The 26,488-nt window shown below is 50.5% G+C and overlaps 2 protein-coding genes across 4 annotated transcripts; both read left to right on the top strand.

Moving 5' to 3' along the window:
• The first annotated feature begins 557 nt into the window (after positions 1-557).
• TRIP6 (thyroid hormone receptor interactor 6) lies at positions 558-26,339 on the top strand. Of its 3 annotated transcripts, none has more exons than XM_053360623.1 (10): positions 558-624; positions 11,099-11,305; positions 13,157-13,215; positions 17,669-17,785; positions 19,534-20,187; positions 22,431-22,521; positions 22,829-22,998; positions 23,962-24,140; positions 24,537-24,657; positions 25,191-26,339. In XM_053360623.1, the coding sequence occupies exons 1-10, from the start codon at positions 573-575 to the stop codon at positions 25,320-25,322; spliced, it is 1,782 nt and encodes a 593-aa protein (XP_053216598.1). In that variant the 5' UTR covers positions 558-572; the 3' UTR covers positions 25,323-26,339. The 3 variants fall into 3 exon arrangements, with proteins under 3 accessions (XP_053216598.1, XP_053216597.1, XP_053216599.1); XM_053360622.1 differs by having other exon boundaries at positions 13,103-13,215; XM_053360624.1 differs by lacking the exon at positions 558-624 and adding an exon at positions 7,831-8,026 and having other exon boundaries at positions 13,103-13,215.
• On the top strand, positions 17,816-19,522 carry LOC128399332 (protein mago nashi homolog). Its single transcript, XM_053360650.1, has one exon. It carries the CDS (start codon positions 18,246-18,248, stop codon positions 18,609-18,611), a length of 366 nt encoding a protein of 121 aa, XP_053216625.1. The 5' UTR covers positions 17,816-18,245; the 3' UTR covers positions 18,612-19,522.
• Positions 26,340-26,488: the final 149 nt, after the last annotated feature.

Raw genomic sequence — 26,488 nt, 5'->3', positions numbered from 1 at the left:
AGGAAAAAGAGGGGGCGCTTACAACTCAGGAAACTGCTCCGCGTCTTAGCCGTACCCCAAAGATTTAAGCAAGACCCCCGCAAAAAATTCCTGGCTGCCTTCTTCCAGTTCCCCAAATCTTGATATCTTGCCAAACGCACTGGGTGGGTTGGGGGGGGGTCCCTGCTTCAAAGCCCCCTCCCCAACCCCTAAGGCTTTTTCTAGACTTTGTTTCACGCTTCCTTACATTGTGAGATTTCTCGCAAGCAGAGGGCGCGCGTCGGAGGGGTTTGTAAGGTTTTGTTCTTTTTTTGTTTGGGGGGTGGGCGAAGGCCGGAGAGAGGAAGCACCTGTTTGCATGAGGCCATTTCCTCCCCTCTTCCTGCCCCCCCCAGCTTTTCCTGAGTTTTTGGTCCCGCGTTCAAACGGAGCCAAAGGACGGCGGGAAGAGTGCGGGGAGGGGGGTCCCCAGTTCCCCCAGCCGAGGAATATCCAAAGCCGCAACAGAGGCAGAGTGCCTCTGAGCATGTGCCGAGGGCATTTCTCTCTCCCCCCCCCAACTCAACGCAGGTGGGAATGGAAAGGGGCGCTGCATGGAGATTGTGGACGGAGAAAAAGTCGATTTCCCCTTCTCTCCTAACTCCAGTGAGTGTTGGAAGATTTGGGACAGCGGGGAAAAGAGGACTTCTTCGCGCGGCGCAGAGTTAATCTGCGGAACTCCCCGCCACAAGAAGCAGCGATGGCCACCAATCTAGACGGCTACTAGCCAGGCCATGGCTATGCGCTGTCTCCACAGGAGGGCAGAGTTTTTTTCTGGCGCCTGCCCCAGTCGTTTTTGCAAAACCCGGAGGCTTGCTTCCTCTGATGCCAGGCTCAAACAGAGGAGCTGGCCTCATCCTGCGTCTCTCCTTTACTACAAGATATTGGACAGCAGGTGTCTCCCTCGCGTGGACTCCTAACCTCTTGCCTTCGAATTCCTGAACCATCAATCTCAGTTACCCGGGGTGATTATGTGGAGCAGTCTGCACTACTTGCTCAATGAAGGCGGTGGGAGCACTGTGTATGGGCGGGAATAATAATAATAATAATAATAATTATTATTATTATTATTATTATTATTATTTACCATTTATACCCCGCCCATCCGGCTGGGCCTCCCCAGCCACTCTGGGCGGCTTCCAACAAAATATTAAAATACAGTAATGCATCAAACATTAAAAGCTTCACTAAACAGGGCTGCCTTCACATGTCTTCTAAAACTTATTGTTCTCTTTGACATCTGGTGGGAGGCTGTTCCACAGGGAGGGCGCCACCACCGAGAAGGCCCTCTGCCTGGTTCCCTGTAACTTGGCTTCTCGCAGTGAGGGAACCGCCAGAAGGCCCTGGGAGCTGGACCTCAGAGTCCGGGCAGAACGATGGGGGTAGAGACACTCCTTTGAGGCCATTTAGGTCTTTCAAGGTCAGCCCCAACACTTTGAATTGTGCTCGGAAACGTACTGGGAGCAAATGTAGGTCTTTCTGGACTGGTGTTATATGGTCTCGGCAGCCGCTCCCAGTCACCAGTCTAGCTGCCGCATTCTGGATTAGTTGTAGTTTCCGGGTCACCTTAAAAGGTAGCCCCACGCAGAGTGCATTGCAGTAGTCCAAGCAAGAGATAACCAGAGCATGCACCACTCTGGTGAGACAGTCTGCGGGCAGGGAAGGTCTCATCCTGCGTACCAGATGGAGCTGGTAAACAGCTGCCCTGGACATAGAACTGACCTGTGCCTCCATGGACAGCGGTGAGTCCAGAATGACTCCCAGGCTGCGCACCTGGTCCTTCGGGGGCACAGTTGCCCCATTCAGGACCAGGGAGTCCCCCACACCTGCCTGCCCCCTGTCCCCCAAAACAGTACTTCTGTCTTGTCAGGATTCAACCTCAATCCATTAGCCGCCATCCATCCTCCAACCGCCTCCAGGCACTCACACAGGACCTTCACCGCCTTCACTGGTTCTGATCTGAAAGAGAGGTAGAGCTGGGTATCATCCGCATATTGATGGACACCCAGCCCAAACACCCTTCCTTCCTTGTAACCTCTGCTCTTCTTGTGTTCCAGTTCTTCCAAACAGTGGGTGAGATAGCATGGACCATGGGTAGGCAAACTAAGGCCCGGGGGCCGGATCCGGCCCAATCACCTTCTAAATCTGGCCTGCAGACGGTCCAGGAATCAGGGTGAGTAGAATGTGTCCTTTTATTTAAAATACATCTCTGGGTTATTTGTGGGGCATAGGAATTCGTTCATTTTTCATTTTTCAAAATATAGTCTGGCCCCCCACAAAGTCTGAGGGACAGTGGACCGGCCCCCAGCTGAAAAAGTTTGCTGACCCCTGTCTGGACTGTTATATAGCAGGAGGGTGGTTCTCATGCGCTGAAAACTGGCCTGTTATAAAATCACAGAACCACAGTTTGATGGGGACACCAAAAGGTCCTCTAGCTCAACCCGCTGCAGTGTCAGGGAGCGGACTCGGTTTCACCCTCGTTCCTGACAGACTAGCTTTCTAGGTGAGAGGATATTGTTACAGTTCTATACAGAAGAGCATTCAGTGATTGCAATGTGAACAGCCAGCTGTCTGGAAGTATAAGACCTCTGTTGGACATTAGTCGGTTGGAAATCCCAATATAGGTCACGGAAAATGGGGTAACTATTTATTGTGGCAGACAGGTCTTCCTTGAGCTAGCCGTCCTGGCCAGCAGCCAGCAATAGCCCTCTCCTCTGCCATGAATTTGTACAGTAAAGCCATCCAAGCTGGTCATCACTGCCTCCTTGTGGCAGGGAGTTCCACAGCTGAACTATTTGCTAACCATAGTTTACCTTCCAGATGTGCTTCACCTAGTTCACCTACCAGTTTAACCATGTGCTCACCATGGTCTATCTGCTGAAAACTTGTCATCAACAAGTATTACTCCAGAGAGAAGTGAATTCTACAACTGGGGTGCCAACACAAATAAGGCCCTGCCATCTGCCACGGACTGAGTTATCCTCACACTTGGTCTTCCTCCTACATTGTGTCGGGAAAACACGCCGCTGGAGAGACTTGGCCATACTGAAATGGGCATGCTGGATCCCAGAGGTGGCTTGAGACGAGTGCGAATTCTGCACGGTTCCAGAGGCACCCTTTAAAGTTCTCTTCCAAACCTTGCCTTTTGCAGCGCAGGATTTCTTCCCAATGCCATCCACTTTTGAAGCTCTCTTTCATTCTTTCTCCCCCACAAGAGAGTCAGCGCGGTGTAGCGGTAAGAAGGGGTTCAGCAAACTTTTCCAGTAGGGGGCCGGCCCACTGTCCCTCAGACCTTGTGGGGGGCAGACTATATGTTGAAAAATAAAATAAAAAATGAACGAATTCCTATGCCCCACAAATAACCCAGAGATGCATTTTAAATAAAAGGACTCATGGAAAAACACGCTGATTGCCGGACCATCCGCGGGCTGGATTTAGAAGGCGATTGAGCCAGATCCAGCCCCCGGACCTAAGTTTGCCTACCCATGGTAGAGGGCTGGCCTGGGACCTGGGTTCGAATTCTGCCTTGGCTGCCATCTCTCAGCAGGCCTACCACACGAGGATATCAGGACGAGGGAAGAAAGCCATGCACACCCCCTTTCCGCTCGTTCGGATCTAAACGAAATGAGCAAATAAACGGCCCTCTATCGAGAGCCAGTGTGTCGCAGTGGTTAGAGCACTGGAGTCGGGTTCGAATTCCCCCTCTCGACCTATGAGGCTGATTGGCATTAGGGCCAGTCCCTGCTTCTCTCAGCCTCATCTACTTCGCAGGGCTGAGATGAAATAAATGGGAAGCTTTTGGGTGGTGCTATGGGTGGGGTGTCTGGAAAACCTAGGTAAAGGTAAAGGTAAAGGACCATTAGGTCCAGTCGTGGCCGACTCGGGTTGCGGCGCTCATCTCGCTTTACTGGCCAAGGGAGCCGGCGTACAGCTTCCGGGTCATGTGGCCAGCATGACTAAGCCGCTTCTGGCGAACCAGAGCAGCGCACGGAAACGCCGTTTACCTTCCCGCCGGAGCGGTACCCATTTATCTGCTTGCACTTTGACCTGCTTTCGAACTGCTAGGTTGGCAGGAGCAGGGACCGTGCAACGGGAGCTCACCCCGTCGCGGGGATTCGAACTGCCAACCTTCTGATCGGCAAGTCCTAGGCTCTGTGGTTTAACCCACAGCGCCACCCGTGTCCCACCTGTGGGTGGGGTGTCTGGAAAACCTGCGAAGGCAGAATCGAGGTCCTGGGGGCAGCTGGGTAGTTTGGGGAGACTTTGTGAACTGTTGGAGGAAGTTCCCAGGTCCGAAATAGCAAAAGGACTTTGAGATGCTTCTGCAGATTCGTATTATATTTAGATTTCGGATTTCACAGAACGCTGCAGCGGTCAGCAGGAGGGGTGTGCCCAGCCTTAAAAATAGACGCTTGCTTGCCTCGGGCGAAAGAAGATTGTGGACAGGCCTCGGTCCAGACCGCCAGAGTGCCAATGTGGCAGCCGGCTGGAGAACCACCCTTTCTTTGCCGGATAGCCTTCTCTCCACCCCTCACCCCCCCTCCAAGGCTTATTTGGCCTGACAGAAAGGACTGACCTGCGCTCTAACCACTGCACCATCCCACCGTTCCCTCCCCGACTCATCCCACACACAGAGCTGGGGCAATATTTGCTCTTTCCGGCTCTCTATTGAAGTGTTTGAGCGGCGGCCAAGATTGATAAAGAGGGCCCTATAAGGCTGGGAGCATGCCAGGGCGAACGAGACAGTGATTCACGTCCATTTCCCTTTGGGGGGGGGCATATGTGAGCTCGCTCGGCAGGTCAAATCCCCGCCTCCTTCCTCGGAAGCCTCTCCTGATCACCTTCAGGCGTATATATGAACGTGAATCGTAGGCTTGCAAATTGGGAGGGGGCACCCAGCGGTCATCCAGTCCAGCCCCGCTGCAAGGCAGGAATCGGAGCTTAAAAAATCCCTGGCAGGAGGCCTTGAAAAACCTCCAAGGAAGGGTGATGAGATAGATAAGAAAGATAGGAAGATATTTTTATATGCCGTGTCAGCAGCAAGAACTTTGATGACCCAGAAGTGGAAACAAGAAGAGTTACCTACTATTGAAGAATGGAGAATGAAAATGATGGATTATGCGGAACTCGATAGACTAACAGGAAGGATCCGGAACCGATGTGATCAAAGATTTACAGAAGATTGGATGAAATTTATTGAATATATGCAAAAATTAAGTGATAATCAGATAACGTTTGTAAGTTTTAAGGAAGCTCTGTGAAAAGGTAGGAATATTGTTAGATTGTAAAAAAATAATTAATAATATGGTGGTGTAATTTAAATTTAAGAAATGTGGAGAAAGTAAGTACCAGGAAGGTTTTTCAGGCGGGAGGAGGGAAGTCAATAAGGAGGAATTTGGATGTAAAAAAGATGTTTTGGATGTATAATTTGTTATGGAAAAAGAATAAAAAATATATTATATATAACAAAAGAAAAGCCCCCAAGGAAGGAGAGCTCATCATCAGGGAGTCCATTCTTCTATCAAACGGCTCTTACCACCAGAAATTCCTAGGGTCTTTTGCACTCTGCACATGCCCTGGTTTCTTTATACTTAGTTCTGGCGTCTAAATGCTTAGTTCTGGCGTTAGAAGCAGAAAAGAGGTTCTGGGGCCCTTCCTTGGCTAGCTAAGACACTCTTTCCCCAACCTGGTGCCGTCCAGATGTTTTGGACTACAACTCCCATCAGCCCCTGGGAAGGGACCCCAAGGGTCATCTAGTCCAACCCACTTCGATGCATGGAATCCTGCCCTCCAGTCACCCCTGGGTGGGCTCAAATCACCAACCTTCTGGCGCACTGACCCAATGCGCCACCTATGCTGTAGGAATGAGACGCCGCCGCCAATTTCATCCACGGCAAACGAAAACAAAACCACCAAGGATCCGGGTTCAGGTCTCGACTCTGCCATGAAATATATCAGGCAGCCTGACCTACCTCACAGGGTTGTTGTTCTAAAGTTAATGGGGACCCCACACATCGCCCCTCAAGGCGAAAAATGAAATAGGGGAAAGCGTCGACTCTCAATTCAGGGTAGCAGGTCATATTTACACAACGCTCATTAGAATCACCGAACAGTTTTGGGATTCTAGTTTAGTTACAACCATTTAATTTAATTATTTAATTTAATTTGATTGCACTTAATGGTATTGCATTGCATTGCAACCCCACCATTTTCCTCCACGGAACTAAACAATGCCGCATGTGGTTCTCATTTAATACTCAAAAGAGTCCTGCAAGGTGGGTTCAGCCGGGAGTTTTAAGCCATATTTTAATTGTTTGTTTGTTTTAGTTTTTTCCCCAATTACGTCTTATTGTTTGATGTATCACAGTATTTTAATATTTTCTGGAAGCCGCCCAGAGTGGCTGGGGAAGCCCAGCCAGATGGGCGGGGTATAAATAATAAATTATTATTATTATTATTATTATTATTATTATTATTATTATTATTATTCATATTTGGTGTTAGCCGCCCTGAGCCAGGCTCTGGCTGGGGAGGGCGGGGTATAAATAAAAATGTATTATTATTATGATTATTATTATTAGTCCAGCACTTTAACCGCTGCGCCACACCGGCCTTCCCTGATGGGAGCCGTAGTCCAGGCCACCTGGAGGGTCCTCAGCTGGGGAAGGGTGAGCTCGGACCCCCCCACCTTGCGACAGCCGCGAAATCCCACACCTTCTTAAGGAGGTGGCACCCAAAGGCCATCCAGCCCACCCCTCCGCCGATGGGATTTGTAGTCCGAGTGCGCCTGGAAGGCTGGCGCAAGAGCTCTGACTGCAGATTCCTCACTGCCGAAGGCAGACAGCACAGCGGCAGAGGCAGGATAGGATCCGCTCCCCTGCCAGGCGTGCCAGGACATATAGACCCCGCCAACCGACTGGGAGCCTGGCACACCCAGTCCCTGTCTCAGACACGCAACTCTGCATCACAGCTCCCTAGGCGAGGTGGGGTGGGGGGTGGGAGCTGGGAACGAGAAAAAGCGCCAGCCCCCCTCCTTTCCCAAGCCTGGGTGCCTAGGCCTGCTCCGCCGACTAGGCCCAACTGCCCTCCGAAGCAAGGTCAGGAATCCTGGCTTCCCACCAGCTCTTCTTTCCTGGGGAAGGGAACCCAGGCGTCCGGGACCTGGAGGCGCACGCACCCCTTTCCCAGGGGAACCCAGGAGTCCTGCTCCCCTCCCCCACCTTCTTGTACCTTACTTAGAGGCACACGTGCCCCTCCCCCCTGCCCAAGAGGACCCAGGAGTCCTGCCCTGCTGGTACCCACCAGGACAAAACCACTTTTATGATGGTTTTAAGAAACTTTTAACTTTTAAACTAAAGGCAAAATTCAAACCACACTGACCATACTGAAATGAAGCAAGAAGGACCCAGGAGTCCTGCTCCGCCCCTTGAGCTGGCGCCCCACTAGAGACAGACCCCTTTTTTTAAGAGGACTCAGGATTCTCCCCACCCCCCACCCCAAAAAAATTCCTGACACACTTCCTCCCAGAGGACCCACCTAGAGGCGCAATCCTTCCCTTGAGGACCCAGGCGTCCTGCCCCTTCCCCACCCCCACCCTTGCCCCCCAGGGGAGCCCCCCCCCAGCCCTTTACTCTTAAAAAAAACCCTACAGAGGAAGACCTCCTCTTCCAAGAGGAACCCAGGAGTCCGAGGGAGCCAATTGGGGGGGTGGAGGGGACCCTCCGCCCCGCCCCCTCCCAGACCCCCACCCCTCGCCCTCCTCCCACCGGAAGTGGCAGGAATTCCCAGGCTCCACGTGACGCTCTGGAATGCGGTGACGTCACCCGGGGGGGTCCATTAAGAAAAAAAAAGAGTTGCGTGGGAGGCGGAGGGGGGGGGGAGAGAAAGGGAAGGAAAGTTTTCTGCGGGACGGAAGAAAGTTTGCAAGAAAGTTGCGCGCGGCCCGGGAGGCGATCGAGCTGGGGCGCAAGGAAGATCGACCCCACAAGCTGCCAGATCCTGGGATCAGGTGAGCCCCCTGGGGGGGGGAGGTTGCAGGAGACACCCCCCCCGCCACCCCACCCATTGCATTCAAGCCTGATGCAATTTTGGGGGTGGGGAAATCGGCCCCCTGTTTCGAGCTGGGCGCGTCCCTTGCCCTCTTTCCCTTTCCTCCCCATATATTCTCTAGGGTGAAAGTTGGCTGTCCCCCCAGGACCCCCTCTTCCTCCACCCCCCCACCCCCCTGTGCATGGGGGGGGCTAATAGGGGGCTCCCCGCTCCCACTTTGGGGGCGACAGAGAGCCCCTTTGGAGACGGAGAGCTCGGACGCCTGGGTTCCTCCTTGCTTGCCCAGAGTTGTGGGGCGGCAGCAGCAGCCTTGGGGATTTTGGGTGGGTCGGAGGGTTTGGGGGCCCGGACGCCAGGGTTCTTTCAAGGAGGGGGGTGCAGCCGTAGGCCTCGTCCTGAGCTGGGGGGCCCGGCTCGGAAAAACCCCTTGATCATGTGCATAGTGCCTTAAAAACCAGGCCTATGGGGCCCGACCCATAACTGCCTTCCAGAGGGGTCTGGGTGTGGCTTTGGAGCAGATCCTGACATGGTTTTAGGGGGGGGGCTGAGAAGCTGGGCGATTTGGGGAAGGGCTGGGGGGAAGCCAGATTTGGCTTTGACCAAAAAAAGGGGGTTCGCTCCTATGACCCCCTTTAAAATCTGCTAGCCCACTCTGTGGCGTGGCTTGAGGGTGCTTCTAGACCCCACATTTGTGCAATTATAGCAAGTGTTTCCCTTCCTTCCACACCCCCAAAACCTCCTTTCTGAAGTCCTTTTTGGATGGCATTTGCAGAAGGAATAATCACAATTTTATTATTTATATCCCAACTTGGTTGCTCCAGAAGCTCCTCCTCTAAACTTCCCCAGTGAAATAGGATTTATATTTTATTTTTTTACTGAAACCTTGAAGTCATCGATGATTCTCCTTATTACATCCACAGGCCATCTTTTTTCTTTGGAGAAACTGAGGGAGTTTCCCCCCTTCTTCCATCCTCACAAAAGCCCTGTGAGGGAGGCGGGGGCCAGGCTGAGAGGCAGGGACCGGCCCCCGAGGCCACACACACAATAATAATCATAATAATAATAAATTTTATATATACCTCGCCCTCCCCAGCCAAGGCCGGGCTCAGGCCGCCTAACAACCAATAATAAAAACAAGTTGAATGAATACAACTTAAAAAACAAGATTAAAATACAACTTTAAAACATTAAAATGCAGCCTCGTCATAGGAGGAGAAAGGAAAAATGAAAGAGGGGGAGAGAGATTCATTGGTCTGGCACCCCAACTACGGCACCACCAGCTTTTCGCAGTTGGCCTCGGTTTTTTGGTGTGTGTTCTTAAGAAGCTGTGGATTTTCTGAACATCGGAGGTTGAAGCCACCATTCCCCAACCAGGTGCCCTCCAGGTAGCCTCGGATGGGTCTGAACCACCTGGAGGGCACAAACTAGGAGAAGGTTACCGTATTTTTCGCTCCATAAGACACACTTTCCCCCTCCTAAAAAGTAAGGGGAAATGTGTGTGTGTCTTATGGAGCGAAAAATACAGACGCAATGGAGTTATAAAAAATCTGGATTATTTTTAAAAAAGATGCAGTAGAAAAGGTTTAACCATTGGACCCTGGGGGGTGGGGAGTCTAGAGATCCGTGGGGATCTTGTAACTTCGGATGAGCTGTGGTATGATTGTAAATTAAAATATGGGCAGCTGTTTACCGGCTCCATCTGGTACGCAGGATGAGACCCTCCCTGCTCGCAGACTGTCTCACCAGAGTGGCGCATGCTCTAGTTATCTCCCGCTTGGACTACTGCAATGCGCTCTGCGTGGGGCTACCTTTGAAGGTGACCCAGAAACTACAACTGATCCAGAATGCAGCAGCCAGACTGGTGACTGGGAGTGGCCGCCAGGACCACATAACACCGGTCTTGAAAGACCTACACTGGCTCCCAGGACGTTTCAAAGCACAATTCAAAGTGTTGGTGCTGACCTTTAAAGTCCTAAACAGGCTCAAAGGCCCAGTAGACCTGAAGGAGCGTCTCCACCCCCATCGTTCTGCCTGGGCACTGAGGTCCAGCGCCGAGGGCCTTCTGGCGGTTCCCTCCCTGCAAGAAGTGAGGTTACAGGGAACCAGGCAGAGGGCCTTCTCGGTGGTGGCCCCCGCCCTGTGGAACACCCTCCCAGCAGATGTCAAAGAGAAAAACAACTACCAGACTTTTAGAAGACATCTGAAGGCAGCCCTGTTTAGGGAAGCTTTTAATGTTTAATAGGTTATTGTATTTTATTGTTCTGTTGGAAGCCGCCCAGAGTGGCTGGAGAAACCCAGCCAGATGGGTGGGGTATAAATAATTTATTATTATTATTATTATTATTATTACAGTGGTACCTCGCAAGACGAATGCCTCGCAAGACGGAAAACTCACAAGACGAAAGGGTTTTTGGTTTTGTGAGTTGCTTCGCAAGACGATTTTCCCTATGGGCTTGCTTCGCAAGACGGAAACGTCTTGCAAGTTTGTTTCCTTTTTCTTAACACCGTTAATACAGTTGCGACTTGACTTCGAGGAGCAACTCATAGCACGCGGTGTGGTAGCCTTTTTTGAGGTTTTTGAAGACTTTGGTGATTTTTGAAGCTTTTCCAAAACTTTTCCGAAACCGTGCTTCGCAAGACGAAAAAATCGCAGGACGAAAAAACTCGCGGAACGGATTTATTTCGTCTTGCGAGGCACCACTGTATTATTACAGTGCTACCTCGGGTTACATCCACTTTAGGTTACAGACTCCGCTAACCCAGAAATAGTACCTCGGGTTAAGAACTTTGCTTCAGGATGAGAACAGAAATTGTTCTCCGGCGGCCCGGCAGCAGCTAAAGTGGTGCTTCAGGTTAAGAACAGTTTCAGGTTAAGAACGGACCTCCGGAACGAATTAAGTACTTAACCCGAGCTACCACTGTATTTAAAACTAAATTTAAAAAACGAGAAAAGAAAAAGCTCTCTGTGGCAACTTCAGAGGCCCAGATTTCTTAAAATAAAATACAAAATCTCTCTTTTTGTTTTTCCTAGCCCCCCACGTGATGTCTGGCCCCACCTGGCTTCCCCCGAAACAGGTGGGGATCCCGGGACAGGCTGGGGTCACAGTTTCTGCTCCGGCCGCCTTCAAGCCCCAGAAGAGTTTTGCTTCTTCTCCCGGTGCCCCCCAACCCACCTATGGTTCTCGGGAGGCCAACGGGACGATGAGCGTGCCAACGCAGTACCTACCCCCCGTGCCAGGTAAGGTGGCGGCGGAGAACGCCAAGGAATTCTTTGCATGGCTGCGGGTTGGGATGGATGACCTTTGGGGTGTCCCTAACAACTCTGCAATTCCAGGATTACCATATTTAAATCTTAGACTAGCTTTGGAAGAGGGTATAGGCTGTAGGGTTAGAAGTAGAAGATAGTGCATTTTAAAATAGTATTATTTGTAAGTGTTAAAATGCGAAGATTTTTATGGTTGAAGTAAGCGGGATTTTTTTAAAAAAATGGTTAGAAATTATGATATATGTAATCTGCTAAAGATGAGGTAAAATGAAAATCAGATAGGGGGGACTTGGGGAAGCTCACCTAACAATGTTTAGAAAAAATAAGGACAAGATAAGAATTTGTTTGTATTGTTTATTTTTCTGTTTGTATTGTTTATTTGTGTTATAAAATGAATAAAAAATTTTCAGGATTTCAGGATTACCTGGGGGGGAAGGGTTCTAAGAAGCAAGGGGGTGTCAGTCCCGTCGGCTTCGAGCAGATCCTAACTGGCTGGAGGCTGGAAAAATTCTTATTCCTACTGAACCTTTGGAACTCCCTGCCTCTTGATAACAAGCAGTTGCCTCCGCTGTCTTCCTTCTGGCACCTCTAAAAAAAAATTCACGTTCGGACAAGCCGACCCAAACGCTTGTGAATCTTCAACTTTCTGGGCCTTTTTTTGCGTGCTTTTAAACTGTCGTTGCAAACCGCAAATCTTTCCCCAAACTTCTTTGAGCTGTCGCTTCTCTTATGCAGTCAAGGGGTGCGTAAGTTTTATTTAATGGATGAAAAATAATAATTTGGGTAATAATAAATTGTGTATTTTCCGAAACCTCTTTGAGGCGTTGCTTCTCTTATGCGGTCAAGGGGTGCGTAAGTTTTATTTAATAGATGAAAAATAATAATTTGTGTATTTGTGTAATAATAAATTGTGTATTTTCCGAAACCTCTTTGAGGCGTTCCTTCTCTTATGCAGTCAAGGGGTGCGTAAGGTAAAGGTACTCCTGACCATTAGGTCCAGTTGCGGACGACTCTGGGGTTGCGGCGCTCATCTCGCTTTAATGGCCGAGGGAGCTGGCATACAGCTTCCAGGTCATGTGGTCAGCATGACTGAGCCGCTTCTGGTGAACCAGAGCAGCGCACGGAAACGCCGTTTACCTTCCCGCTGGAGCGGTACCTGTTTATCTACTTGCACTTTGACGTGCTTTCGAACTGCTAGGTTGGCAGGAGCAGGGACCGAGCAACGAGAGCTCACCCCGTCACGGGGATTCGAACCGCCGACCTTCTGGTCGGCAAGTCCTAGGCTCTGTGGTTTAGACCACAGCGCCACCTGCATCCCTAAGGGGTGTGTAAAGTAAAGGTAAAGGGACCCCTGACCATTAGGTCTAGTCGTGGCCGACTCTGGGGTTGCGGCGCTCATCTCGCTTTCCTGGCCAAGGGAGCCGGCATACAGCTTCCGGGTCATGTGGCCAGCATGACTGAGCTGCTTCTGGCGAACCAGAGCAGCGCACGGAAACGCCGTTTACCTTCCTATTTATCTACTTGCACTGTGACGTGCTTTCAAACTGCTAGGTTGGCAGGAGCAGGGACCGAGCAATGGGAGCTCACCCCGTTGCAGGGATTCAAACCACCAACCTTCTGATCGGCAAAACCTAGGCTCTGTGGTTTAGACCACAGCGTCACCCGTGTCTCAAGGGTGTGTAAGTTTTATTTAATAGATGGAAAATAATAAACCTCCCTCTTGGTTTCTTCTTTCCTCCCACCCCCTGTTCCCAAAATCTTTTTCTCCAGGCCCTCTGCCCCATGTTCACGACCCCACGGGTGACCATCATTATTCTTCCGCAGGCGAGAGAGGATCTGGAGGTTCCTGGGGCAGCGCTTCTCCTCCTGGGTACCCCTTGCAGGTAAGCTGGGCTTGCAGTTCGGTTTACACAGTGACACCAGGTTTTGGGATTCACGAATGCCTGGAACCCCATTTCACTGGAACCAAATTTCTCGTGAGATCCGAGGACCAGCCTGACGGTCACTGTTATGATTTCTTTGGTGCTTGGCTCTAGATCAGGGGTCCCCAAACTAAAGTCCGCGGGCCAGATAAGGCCTGAGGGACTCGTTTATCCGGCCCGCGGTGACGTCTGCTGCCACCGCATGCTCTTACCGGCGCTGCACGGCTGCCCACTTCCGGGTCGGAGGAGCACCGGAAATAGCTTGTGCACATGCGCAAATGTTATTTGTGCATGGGCAAGTGTCAGTCAATCAGTCACTAGCTGAACTTGGTTCCACACAGTCACAAAAAAAGAAATTAACCGAAAAAGCCTCAAAAACAAAAACACAAAATAAAGAGCAAAAACAAAAGCGCCAAACTTAATCCGTTCTAGAAGTCTGTTTGACTTCTGAAATGTTTGAAAACCAGGGCACAGCTTCTGATTGGTGCAGGGGCCCCAGAAACAATAGCCGACAGCCACATCGGATGTTCGGCTTTCGAAAAACATTCGGAAACTGGAACACTTCTGGGTTTTCAGCATTTGAGACCCACCAAGGCGTTTGACAACCAAGGTACCAGTGTACTGCAAAGGGGCCAGCACTCCTGAGTCCCTTGACCAATTTTTGTTTGCCAGGCAGAAATCCACATGGTGCAGCTCTGGCTGTGGAAAGCCGCAACCCACTCAGTTAAAGGCCATATTTTGTCTGCTCCCTTACATCCCAGCTCAGTCCCTGGCATCATCTGCGGGATGAGTTGGCGAGGCTCGTTTGACAACAACGATAACCCAAGCTCTTTGTGTCATTGGCCTGGTCCTGTGGGACTCTCTGCCACTGGAGATTCAGTGGGCACCTTCTTTTAAATGCCGGCCAAAAATGCTTCTATTCCTCCAGGCCTGTGCAGGCGTTTAGGAACACATCCTCCCGCAAGGCTTAACTGATGTGTGTTTTAAACCCAATTTAATAATAATAATAATAATAATAATAATAATTATTATTATTATTATTATTATTTATTATTTATACCCCGCCCATCCGGCTGGGTTTCCCCAGCCACTCTGGGCGGCTGGGGTTTTTTTAATGGTTTTTATCGCATGGCTTTATTCTTTTATTGCCACAAGCTGCTTTGAAGTATATATCTTTAGGATGTGGCAGTACATAAACAGTTTTATAGATAAATAAATGCCCCACGACAGCGGAGTCTGTTTAACCCATATGCCCCAGCCCTGCTGTCAGGTGAGCGGCAGGTAAAGGTGTGTCAGCCGTCGCTGTGGAATCTGCTTGTGGTGTGCACAGAAACTGTGCAGGAATAATAGCTGTATATCTATCGCTTCGTATACAAAAAAAACCCCAAGCGGTTTACGTAAAACACAAGTAAGATAATTGGGGGGGAAAGGAACCCAAAATGACGAAGGAACACGTTGGCAAGAAACTAGAGAAACTACTAATGAAACATTCAGTTAAATATCAATAAATAGCAAAACCGAGCAGTAAATCTAACAAGTCTGGCAAGGCCTGCTTTTAAATAGATGGGTGTTTTAATTTCATTTCAATTTTAATTTGTATACTGCCTTTCTATATTACTCTCCGCAAGGTGATTGCAAGGTGTAGAAACAGCAAAATAGACAGCAAAGACCACACACCTAATCTGACCCGATACCAAAAAGTCACAATAACTTTAATAATATTAGTATTAATAATAATTTATAATTTATACCCCGCCCATCTGGCTGGGTTCCCCCAAGCACTCTGGGTGGCTCCCAACCGAATATTAAAAACACGATAAAACATCAAACATTAAAAACTTCCCTAAACAGGGCTGCCGTCAGGTGTCTTCTAAAAGTCGGATAAAAGTAAAGGTACCCCTGCCGGTATGGGCCAGTCTTGACAGACTCTAGGGTTGTGCACTCATCTCCCTCTAGAGGCCGGGAGCCGGCGGCGTCCGCAGACACTTCCGGGTCACGTGGCCAGTGTGACATCGCTGCTCTGGCGAGCCAGCACCAGCGCAGCACACGGAAACGCCGTTTACCTTCCCGCTATAAAGCGGTACCTATTTATCTACTTGCACTTAAGGGTGCTTTCGAACTGCTAGGTGGGCAGGAACTGGGACCGAACGACGGGAGCTCACCCCGCCGCGGGGATTCGAACCGCCGACCATACGATCGGCAAGTCCTAGGCACTGAGGTTTAACCCACAGCGCCACCCGCGGATAGTTGTTTAAAATAAACAACGGATGCAAAATAAAGCAATATTCAACAATCCACTAGAATATAACAGTAAACCGTAAATATCAGCAAATAATAATTAAACAGTTTACACTTATCCGTTACAATAAAAATTACTACCGGTAAGCTACAATCAGTAAAAATAAGTCGCGGTGCATAAAATACCACAAAACATACAAAGCCCGGGTAAAGGATCAAACTGAGAAACAAGAACACACGACTTATAAAATTACCGTATTTTTCCGCCCACATCTATAAGACGACCGGTATTTTTTGAGCCCAAAATAAAGAAATAAAGAATTGCAACATTCCGTTTATAAGACAACCCCGCAATTTTCAACTTTAAAAAACTGCAGGAAAATATAGTCTTATAAGCGGAAAAATGCAGTGTTGTTTTTTGACTTGGCCGCCGTTTCTGCCTCACAGAAAGGGAGAAAGGTGTTTGACCCCTGGCTACGCTCAGGTGAGAGTCCAGCATAGGTTCACCATCCTTGGTTTAAAAGATTCTTGGCTGGGTCTGGACGATATGAGATTGGGGGGGGGGCAACTCCCATCCATAGCTGTCAACCGTCTCTTATTTGGCGGGACAGTCCCTTATCCCAGCGCCGTGTCCCGCTGCTGTCCCTTATTGATGATGTCCCTTAAATTTCCCGGGTTTCAAAGGAAGCAGCTCCTCTCCCTCCCTCCCTGCCGGCCAGGGAGGAGGGAGGCTCCAGCTGTGTTGCTTGGCTGCGTTGCTCACCCAATAAGGAGTCTAAGAACGACTGGGGGGTGGAGCTTGCGTGCCTTGTGCCGATCAAATCGGCCGCGTTGCCTGGGGACTCGCCTTTGCTCAGCGCTTCCCAGCGGAGAGGGGACGGTGGTTTTCCTTGCTGCGTCCCCTTTGCTGGGTTGCTGCGCTGTGGGAACCACCGCTTGAGGCTTCGTTTGGCTGCTGGCTGGGCTTTCTGCCTTTGGCTCAGAAGTTGAACATACCTGTGCCTGGAAAATCCCTTATTTTGGCTGCTGATCCCTTATTTTCGAGGCTGCTGGCCCCTTATTTTCAAATCTGTAAGTTGACAGCTATGCTCCCATCTCTTTCGGGGGTGCAATTAGTGCCAGCACCGTCCGTTAAGAGTTTGGGTGTAATCTTCGATGCCTCCCTTTCCATGGAGGTGCAGATTGCAGCTATAACAAAGGCGGCATTTTTCCATCTCCGCCATATTAAGCAGTTGGTCCCTCACCTCTCTCGCCCTGACCTAGCCACTGTGATCCACGCGACGGTCACCTTCAGGCTTGATTATTGTAACTCGCTCTACGTGGGGCTGCCCTTGAAGCTGAACCAGAAACTCCAGCGGGTGCAGAATGCCGCAGCGAGACTCCTTACGGGGTCCTGGTTGCGAGATCACATTCACCCGGTGCTTTGCCAACTGCACTGGCTCCCGGTGGAGTACAGGGTCAGATTTAAGGTGCTGGTTTTCACCTTTAAAGCCCTATGCGATCTAGGACCCACATACCTATGGGACCGCCTCTCCTAGTATGCCCCGCAGAGAGGTCCACAAACGACAACATTTTGGGGGTCCCGGGTCGCAAGGTGGTTAGATTGGTCTCAACTAGGGCCAGGGCCTTCTCAGCACTGGCCCCGACTTGGTGGAACGCTCTGTCCCAAGAGACCAGGGCCCTGCGGGACTCGACATCTTTCCGCAGGGCCTGCAAGACGGAGCTGTTCCGCCAGGCCTTTGGCCAAGGCACAGCCTGACCCCCTCTCTCCTTCTGTAATCCTCATAGAGCTCTAACCCAATGGTTGCCATGAATTTGATTCTAGAATGAATTGATTTTAGAATGTATTTTAATTAATTGATTGTGATTTTATGTAAACTGTGTTACTTTTACTGTTGTTAGCCACTCTGAGCCCGGCTTCTGCTGGGGAGGGCGGGCTATAAATAAAATATTATTATTATTATTATTATTATTATTATTATTATTATTATTATTATTAAATCGACAGCAGGTGGGATTTGGGGGGGTTAGGGGGGTCTCCCAGGCTTCAGAGTGGTATCTCTCGCTGCCCATTGGCTGATCGGCGCCGAGAGACCACCCCACCTCCGAAGCCCCGGATTTTTCCAGAAGGGGGCATCCCACCTGCCCCTCGCTACCCTTCTCTTTCTGCCAACAGGGGGCGCCTCTTGAGCAAGGTCCTCCCCGCCCCTCCAGCATCGACATCCAGATAGACTCCCTCACCAGCATGCTGGCCGATTTGGAGAGCGCCCGGCAGCGCCGCGGCGAAAGGCAGGTGAGAGACACCGTCCGGGAATCCGGGGTGGGGGTGGTCAGAGGCGATACCGACCCCCTGTGCCTACCCACCCTCGCAGAATCGTGGGGTTGGCAGGGAACCACGAGGGTCATCCAGTCCAGCCCCCTGTGAGGCGGGAATCTTTTGTCCAACGTGGGTCTCGAACTCGCAACCCTGAGATTCAGAGCCGGGTTTACCTGTAGCACGGCTACCGGCGTCGGAAGACTTGTAACAAGTTCAAGGACTCGTCGCCGCTGCCAATTTCTCCCAAAGCGTTTTTTTAAAAAGCAGAAATCAAGTTTGCCGTCTGGCTGCTAGAGAGCCGGGTTCAGATCTCGACTCGGCCATGGAATTTGACAGAACCTCATAAGGCTGTCGTTGTTGAGATACAGGGGCATTAGGGTAAAAAATATAATAGAGGCAGCGGGTGTCTCTGCGGGCCAGTGTGGCATATGCGGCCATGGCAAGTGACTTCTATCTGCGTTATGTTGGGCACAAGGGGAAGTTCGGCCTAGAGTTCGAGTTCCGCCCTGACGGGAAACTGAGATATGCAAACAACAGCAATTATAAAAGCGATGTCATGATCAGAAAAGAAGCCTATGTACACAAAAGTGTGATGGAAGAGCTAAAGAAGATAATCAATGACAGTGAAATCATGAAAGAAGATGATGCATCACGGCTGCCTCCTAACAGAGTTGGCCGGCAGGAGCTTGAAATTGTAGTTGGTGATGAACACATCTCTTTTGGTTCTCTTATTGATGTAAATCAGTCCAAGGATCCAGAAGGTCTCAGAGTGTTTTACTACCTTGTCCAGGACCTCAAGTGACTCGTCTTCAGTCTCATTGGATTAAGATTGTTGTTGAGTCGTTTAGTCGTGTCCGCCTCTTCGTGACCTCATGGACCAGAGCACGCCAGGCCCTCCTGTCTTCCACTGCCTCCCGCAGTTTGGTCAAACTCATGCTGGTAGCTTTGAGAACACTGTCCCACCATCTCGTCCTCCATCATCCCCTTCTCCTTGGGCCCTCCATCTTCCCCAACATCAGGGTCTTTTCCAGGGAGTCTTCTCTTCTCATGAGGTGGCCACAGTCTTGGAGCCTCAGCTTCAGGATCTGTCCTTCCAGTGAGCACTCAGGGCTGATTTCCTTCCGAATGGAGAGGTTTGATCTTCTTGCAGTCCATGGGACTCAAGAGTCTCCTCCAGCACCAGAATTCAAAAGCATCCATTCTTCGGCCATCAGCCTTCTTTATGGTCCAGCTCTCACTTCCATACATCACTACTGGGGAAACGAGAACTTTTACTATAGGGACCTTTGTTGGCAAGGTGATGTCTCTGCTTTTTGAGATGCTGTCTAGGTTTGTCATCGCTTTTCTCCCAAGAAGCAGGCGTCTTTTAATTTCGTGTCTGCTGTCACCATCTGCAGTGATCATGGAGCCCAAGAAAGTAAAATCTCTCACTGCCTCCATTTAAGATTAAGCCAATTTAAATTGTATGGATTTAAATTTGTACTGTAAAGTTTCTTTCGGTGTTTCTTTCCATTCCTTATCTCTCACTGGTTTTATGTGTGTCAGATTTTTTACAGAGTGAATTTAAGAAATGCTAAAAAGCTTTTATTCCCTTTAAAAAAAAAAGAATAGGAGCAGCGGTACGATAGAGGTTTCACACTTATTTGGTGATGGCACACCCCTCGCTGGTATCGTTCACCAGTTTTGTCCCGGTCCCTGAGCCGTGTTCCTTCTTTCCCCCACAGAATTTGGAGCCCGCTCCCTTCTCCCACAGCCTCCCTCAGGCTGGCATCGCCAAGCCCGCCTCTGCCTACAAACCGGGCCCTTCCGGAACCTTCTCCGCCCCCGCCAAGCCTCCGGGGTTTGACGCCTATGCCAAGAGCGCCGCTTACGGCGGGCAGCCGGCCCCTGCCCCGTACGTCGGTGCCACCGTCTCCGGGGACCCCTACACCGCTGGCTACCACCGGCCGGGCGTGGCCGCCAAACCGTACCCTCAGCCCATGCCCGCCTCGTACGCCACGGCTTCCTCGTCCGCCGGCCCGCCCTTCAACGTCCAGGTCAAGGTGGCGCAGCCGGTCACCGGGTACAACCAGCCCCAGCGCCGGGCGGAGCAGGCGTACGGCCCACCGTCCCCCCGGCTGGGCTACCGGGCGAAACCGCCCCCTCAGTACGCCTCAGAGGTGGGCGGCCGGCCCCGGGGCCATGACGCCGAGCCCTGGTACCCGGAGCCGCCGTCGTACGGCCGGCGGATGGCCGAAGGAGAGTTCTACCCGGGCCCTGGCAAGGTCGGAGCGCCAGTGGGGCAGTACCACCCCGGGTTGGCGAAACCGGGCAAGGAGGAGATGGCGGTGGCTTCGCAGATGCCAGCAGCGGGTGGAGGACTGAGGTTTCAGCACCAGGTAAGAGGAGAGCCCTGGGGGGAGGCGGGCGAGGGGCATTTGTATGGGGGGTCCTGTGTTCGAGTCACGAGAGATTCCGGCAGGTTTTGTTTTGTTTTCCCGTCAAGTGGGGAGAGGGGGTATTGCAGAGGGTGGGAAATGTTTTTGTGGTCAATGTTTAGAGGAACAAGAAGCTTCCGTTTCTGAACCGCCCTGGGGAACTTCAGAGGAAGGTGGGGCATGCAAATTTAATAAACAATCATTATCTACCTGTCTGAATCTGAACTGCCCTGGGGGTCTTTGGATGAAGGACAGTTAATAATAATAATAATAATAATAATAATAATAATAATAATAATCTGTCTATGTGTGAACTGCCCTAGGGTTCTTTGGTTGAAGGGCAGTATACAAATTTAATCTATTATTATTATTATTATTATTATTATTATTATTATCTATATCTGAACTGCCCTGGGGGTCTTTGGATGGAGGGCAGTATGCAAATTTAAGAAATAATAATAATAATAATAATAATAATAATAATAATAATAAAAAATGATCAGTCTGTATTTTAACAGCCCTGGGGTTCTTTGGTTCTTTTAATTAATAATTATTTGCTATTAATTTAATTTAATTATTTCGTTAGCCTTGGTGAAGACTTGACTTTTTCGTCCCCAAAAAAACTTTTTTATTTTAGTTTCCATTGAAATGAGGCTGTATTTTAATGTTTTAATGTTGTATTTTTATCTTGTTTTTAAGTTGTATTTCAATCAATTTGTTTTTATATCGGGTGTTAGCCACCCTGAGCCTGGTCTTGGCTGGGGAGGGCAGGATATAAATAAAATTATTTTTAATATTATTATTGTTATTGTTATTATTATAGTTGTTGTTGTTGTTGTTGTTGTTGTTGTTGTTATCTGTCCATGTCTGAACTGCCCTGGGGTTCTTTGGATGAAGTGCAGTATATAGTTTAATAAATAATAATCATCATTATCTATCTATCTTTATTGGACGTTCTCCAGCAGAGGCTGGATGGCCCCCCCGTTAGCAATTCTTTAGCTGCGATTCCCGTGTTGCAGGCGGGTTGGGCTGGATGACCTTTGGGGGCCCCTTCTCACTCTACGATTCTGCAGTACTGTTGAGCTGGGAAAGGTTCCGCAAAGGGCAGAGCCGGATGGATCAAGGGGAGGGATCGACCCCCCTAGGGAGAAAGGGCTGCAGCGTTTGCAATTTTTTTAGTTTGGACCAAAGAGACACATTAAGAGGTTTATAAAAGTAACCGTACCCTGGAGGAAGCGGGAAAGTTCCCTCCTTCTCTCTCATAGCTCTAGGACTTGTGGGGAACCAGCGAAGCTGGATGTTGGGCTATTCGGGGCAGATAGAAGGCGGTCCTCCTTCGTGGTGGGCATAGTTAGACGGCGGAACTCCCTGCCACAGGAATGGGCACCAACCTGGTTGGCTTTAAAAGAGGATTAGGCAGATTCACGGAGGAGGAGAGGGCTATTTATGGCTCATGGTTATTGTATTGTATTGATCTTTATTACGGCCATTGGCCCATCACACGACAGTTTCCCGTACCAACATAATGTACTTAAACCTCCAAATTTAAAACCGCCAAAACTTACAACAACAGACAAGAACCAAAGCAAAATAAAAACAAAAGACCAACATCATACATTACAATAAATTTGTAACATAAACATCGCCCTCTGCTCATAAATTAATAGAAGACATCAATGGTGATATCACCTAATTACAACCTAAAACATAGATCATAGTTTAAAGGGATTATCCGAGCCGCACAGGAGTCTGTTTCTCTTCTTTAGGGATAGAACGCTGGTCAAGAATCTGGCAACTATGAGTGATCTTAGGGGGTCATCATCATTTAATAGATATCTCAGTTTGGCTTCATTCGTACCATCGGCAATTCCCTTTAGATATTGAGCAAGAAACTTGCTCCTGGCCGATGAGTGAAAAGCACAGTCAAGAATTATGTGATGCAACGATTCCGGTGCCCCACAATTACAATCACATAAGAGCGATATCTGTCCATTGGAGAATCTATTTCTCAGCACGTTCGATGGGAAGGTGTTGAATCTTGCCTTTACAAAGGCATTTCTATGAGCAGAAGAAGTTAAGGAATTCAAATAGTTTGGGAGCCTTAAGAGGGGTAATAAACCAAGGTTTAGAGGTGAGCAGGTACCATTGCCCAAGACCATTTTCTCCATGGTTCTTTCTCTCTGCCCTCCATCTCGACCCACCAGGTTCCCCCCAGCCGTCCGGAAGAGGAGCTGGACCGGCTGACGAAGAAGCTGGTGTATGACATGAACAACCCTCCGTCGGGCGAGTATTTCGGTGAGGTTTTCTTAAGCCTGCGGCCGAGTTTGGCACCCCAAGAGACGACAACCACTCGGTGGCATGGCTTCAAAACCGGGGTCCGCAGAGGCCGAGAGGGGAGGGGGGCGGTCCGGTCTGCAGCTGTGTCCGTCTCGGCTGCCGGTGGAGCCTCCACGGCAAGGGGCAGTCTATCTGCAGGCGGGACCTGGGGAACGCTTCCCTTGCCCAACGTCAGGCAGGGTTGTAGAGAGTTGCTGCCAGGGGCATTTTGGGAGAGCGGGTGACCCCGGAAAAGGCCTCCGAACGCCTCCTTCCTCCCTGACAGGCCGCTGCGCCCGCTGCGGGGAGAACGTGGTTGGCGACGGGACGGGCTGCGTGGCCATGGACCAGGTCTTCCATGTGGAGTGTTTCACCTGCGCCACCTGCCGATGCCGCCTGCGTGGGCAGCCGTTCTACGCCATCGACCGGCGCTCCTTCTGCGAATCCTGCTACATCGTGAGTGGGACAGGGGGGTTAGGGGGCCTGGCAGGTGGGCGGGTGCAGTCTCACCAGAGTGGCGCATGCTCTGGTTATCTCCCGCTTGGACTACTGCCATGCGCTCTACGTGGGGCTGCCTTTGAAGGTGACCCGGAAACTGCAACTAATCCAGAATGCGGCAGCCAGACTGGGGACTGGGAGCGGCTGCTGGGACCACATAACACCGGTCCTGAAACACCTACATTGGCTCCCAGGACGTTTCCAAGCACAATTCAAGGTGTTGGTGCTGACCTTGAAAGCCCTAAATGGCCCAGTAGACCTGAAGGAGCGTCTCCACCCCCATCATTCTGCCCGGACACTGAGGTCCAGCTCCAAGGGCCTTCTCGCAGTTCCCTCACTGCGAAAAGTGAGGTTGCAGGGAACCAGGCAGAGGGCCTTCTCGGTGGTGGCGCCCGCCCTGTGGAACGCCCTCCCAGCAGATGTCAAAGAGAAGAACAACTACCAGACTTTTAGAAAACATCTGAAGGCAGCCCTGTTTAGGGAAGCTTTTAATGTTTAACAGACCACTGTATTTTAATACAGTGGTTCCTTGGGTTACATACGCTTCAGGTTACAGACTCTGCTAACCCAGAAATAGTGCTTCAGGTTAAGAACTTTGCTTCAGGATGAGAACAGAAATCGTGCCCCGGCAGCGTGGCAGCAGCAGGAGGCCCCATTAGCTAAAGTGGTGCTTCAGGTTAAGAATGGTTTCAGGTTAAGAACAGACCTCCGGAATGAATTAAGTACTTCATCCGAGGTACCACTGTATTTTAATACTTTGCTGGAAGGTGCCCAGAGTGAGTGGCTGGGGGAACCCAGCCAGATGGGCGGGGTATAAATAATAAATTATTATTATTATTATTATTATTATTATTATTATTATTATTATTATGCACAGTCTGTAGGTTGAAGCCCCTTTCTCTCTTTCCCTCCGCTCGCCAGGTAACCCTGGAAAAATGTTCTATGTGCTCCAAACCCATCATGGACCGGATCCTGCGCGCGATGGGGAAAGCTTACCACCCCCAGTGCTTCACCTGCGTGGTTTGCCATCGCTGCCTTGATGGCGTCCCGTTCACGGTCGATGCCACCAGCCAAATTCACTGCATCGAAGACTTCCACCGGTAAATCTCCCCCCCCCCAAGTTTCTGCTAAATGGAACTTTCTTAGAAGGGGGAGGGGGGTTCGTGGGCACCCGTGGCGCTCTCCTCCCAGCATGCTTTGGGGTTCGGAGCAGATGGTACTTCTGATTCGCCCACAATTATCCCTAAAGTCCACAAAGTTTTACATCCATTCGAAATGCAGCTTTTAAATCCTGCAAATTGCCCTATCTTCCCGGAGTTTGTCTTGTCCTCTTTTGAACCCGTCCAGGTTGGTGGGCGTCTCCTGTGGCAGGGAGTTCCGCAGGTTTGACGACGTGTGGATATTCTCTCTCTTCTAGCAGATCTGAGCTAAAAGCGGGAGAAAATTCGCTTCTGAACGCCTTAATCCTTGTCTTCTCCCTACCCCCCCCCCGGCAGGAAGTTTGCCCCCCGGTGCTCAGTTTGTGGTAATGCCATCATGCCAGAGCCGGGAAAGGAGGAGACCGTGCGAATTGTCGCCCTGGACCGCAGTTTTCACATAGGCTGCTACAAATGCGAGGTGAGACCACTTTGGCCGGGCTCCCGGTCTCTTTGCCAGTCCTCTTCTGAGGCCATCCAGGTTAGTGGCCATCCCTGTCTCTTGTGGGAGGGTGTTCCGCAGGTTAACATTATGCTCTGTTGGAGAGGAGGAGGAGGAGGACCTCTGGTTGGGGGACACCTGTGTTCCTTCTTGGGTAGTTTGTTCCCTTTTGGTCCCCACCTGCACTCCGCACTCACCTGGGGCTTCTAGAAGCTTCAGCGTGCGACGGCGGCCACAATACCGGGAAACGGCTTTGACCGGCCGGCTAAACCAGGTGAGAGGAGCTGATGGGTCTCAAATCCATGCTTTCCTTTGGGCCACACCTGCGAGGCCGAGAGGGGGGTCTGGTCATCTGGGCAGCCCAGGACCCCCAGACACACTTGCGCCTGCGGGGGGGGGGTCACTTCAGTGCTGCTGATGCAGAGGTTTGACTTTCCCCCTGGAGGCGCACTCCGTTGTCTCTCGAGACGGACGGATACCGGCCACCAATTCTCTTCTCTCTCCCCTGCCAGGAGTGTGGGCTGCTCCTCTCCTCCGAGGGCGAAGGCCGAGGCTGCTACCCGCTGGACGGCCACATCCTTTGCAAGAGCTGCAGTGCTCGGCGGATCCAGGAGCTCTCCTCCAAGATCACCACGGACTGCTGATGGCTTCTGCCTCCCCCCCCCCGTCTCCTTGTTGGTTTTCTCTATGGGTTTCCGCCTCCTCAACCGCTCACATTTTGCACCCCACTTCCTGCTGCCTTTATCACGGAGTTGCAGGTGGTTGCGATAGACAACCCGTTGGGGCCTTTCCAACCCTTCTGTTCTAGGAATTTCTTGACGTTCATTTCAGCCCTCTTTTCCTTTGGCCATATAAACGCTGCTGTGTGTCTTGGGGGCAGCAGCAGTGCATCTCAAGCCCCTAACTCTCCCTAACTTTTTCTCCTGCTGCCCCACTTTTCTGTCCTGCCCTGGCTGCCTCCCTCCCTCCTTCCCCCCCTACCCCCAACCCAATTCTCCTCTGCGGGTTGGCGGCTTCAAACATCAACCCTGCATTTCTCAAAGCGGAAGCGGATTGTGTCTGTCTTCGCTCTGTATATAACTGTCTTCGCTCTGCATATCTCTGTCTTCTCTCTGCACGCCTCTGTCTTCTCTCCACCACCAGCCCCACCATTTCCCTGCCTTGAGGGCTCCCCCAAACCTATAAGCTGGTCTTAGCTATGTGCCATCTCCCCTCTCCCCCCCCCGGTCAGTTACAGCAGCCTTAACCAAGCAGGTGCCGTCCAAATGCTTTGGCCTACAACTCCCATCAGCCTCCAGTCAGCTGTGCTGGCTGGGGGTTGGTTGGATTGGAATCCAGAACACTGGAGGGCAGTAGCAGCAGCTTAGAAGAGGGTGAATTTTACTAAAATACCCTTCCTTGCTCCTCCACCATTGCCACTAACTGAGGGAAATGGGATATCAACATCTGGGTCTATATCCTTAGCTCTTGGTTTTATTTGTTTTATTTTTTTAAATAATTCCTCAAGTTCCTTCTCTGTGTGTGAGTGTTTTTTTAAAGGATGGGTATTTTTTAAAAATACATTAAACTCCCCACCCCACAAGCGTCTTCCCCCAGGGCGTGGGGCATTGCGTTCATGTGCATTATGTGTCAGAATTTAATTAAAGATGTGTCAAACTTCACCTTGTGTCTGCTAATTTTTTTGGGGGGGGCTTTTGCTGAACTGCCCCCCGAACCCAACCCAGGGGACCGGGAGAGCTGTTACATGGGCTCGGATTGCATCGGCCGACAGATTATTTACTTATTTCATAAAATATATTACTCCACTTGA

The sequence above is a fragment of the Podarcis raffonei genome, chromosome 13 (assembly GCF_027172205.1).
Source record: "Podarcis raffonei isolate rPodRaf1 chromosome 13, rPodRaf1.pri, whole genome shotgun sequence".
Taxonomy (NCBI): domain Eukaryota; kingdom Metazoa; phylum Chordata; class Lepidosauria; order Squamata; family Lacertidae; genus Podarcis; species Podarcis raffonei.
This window is presented reverse-complemented; position numbering and strand designations above follow the sequence as displayed.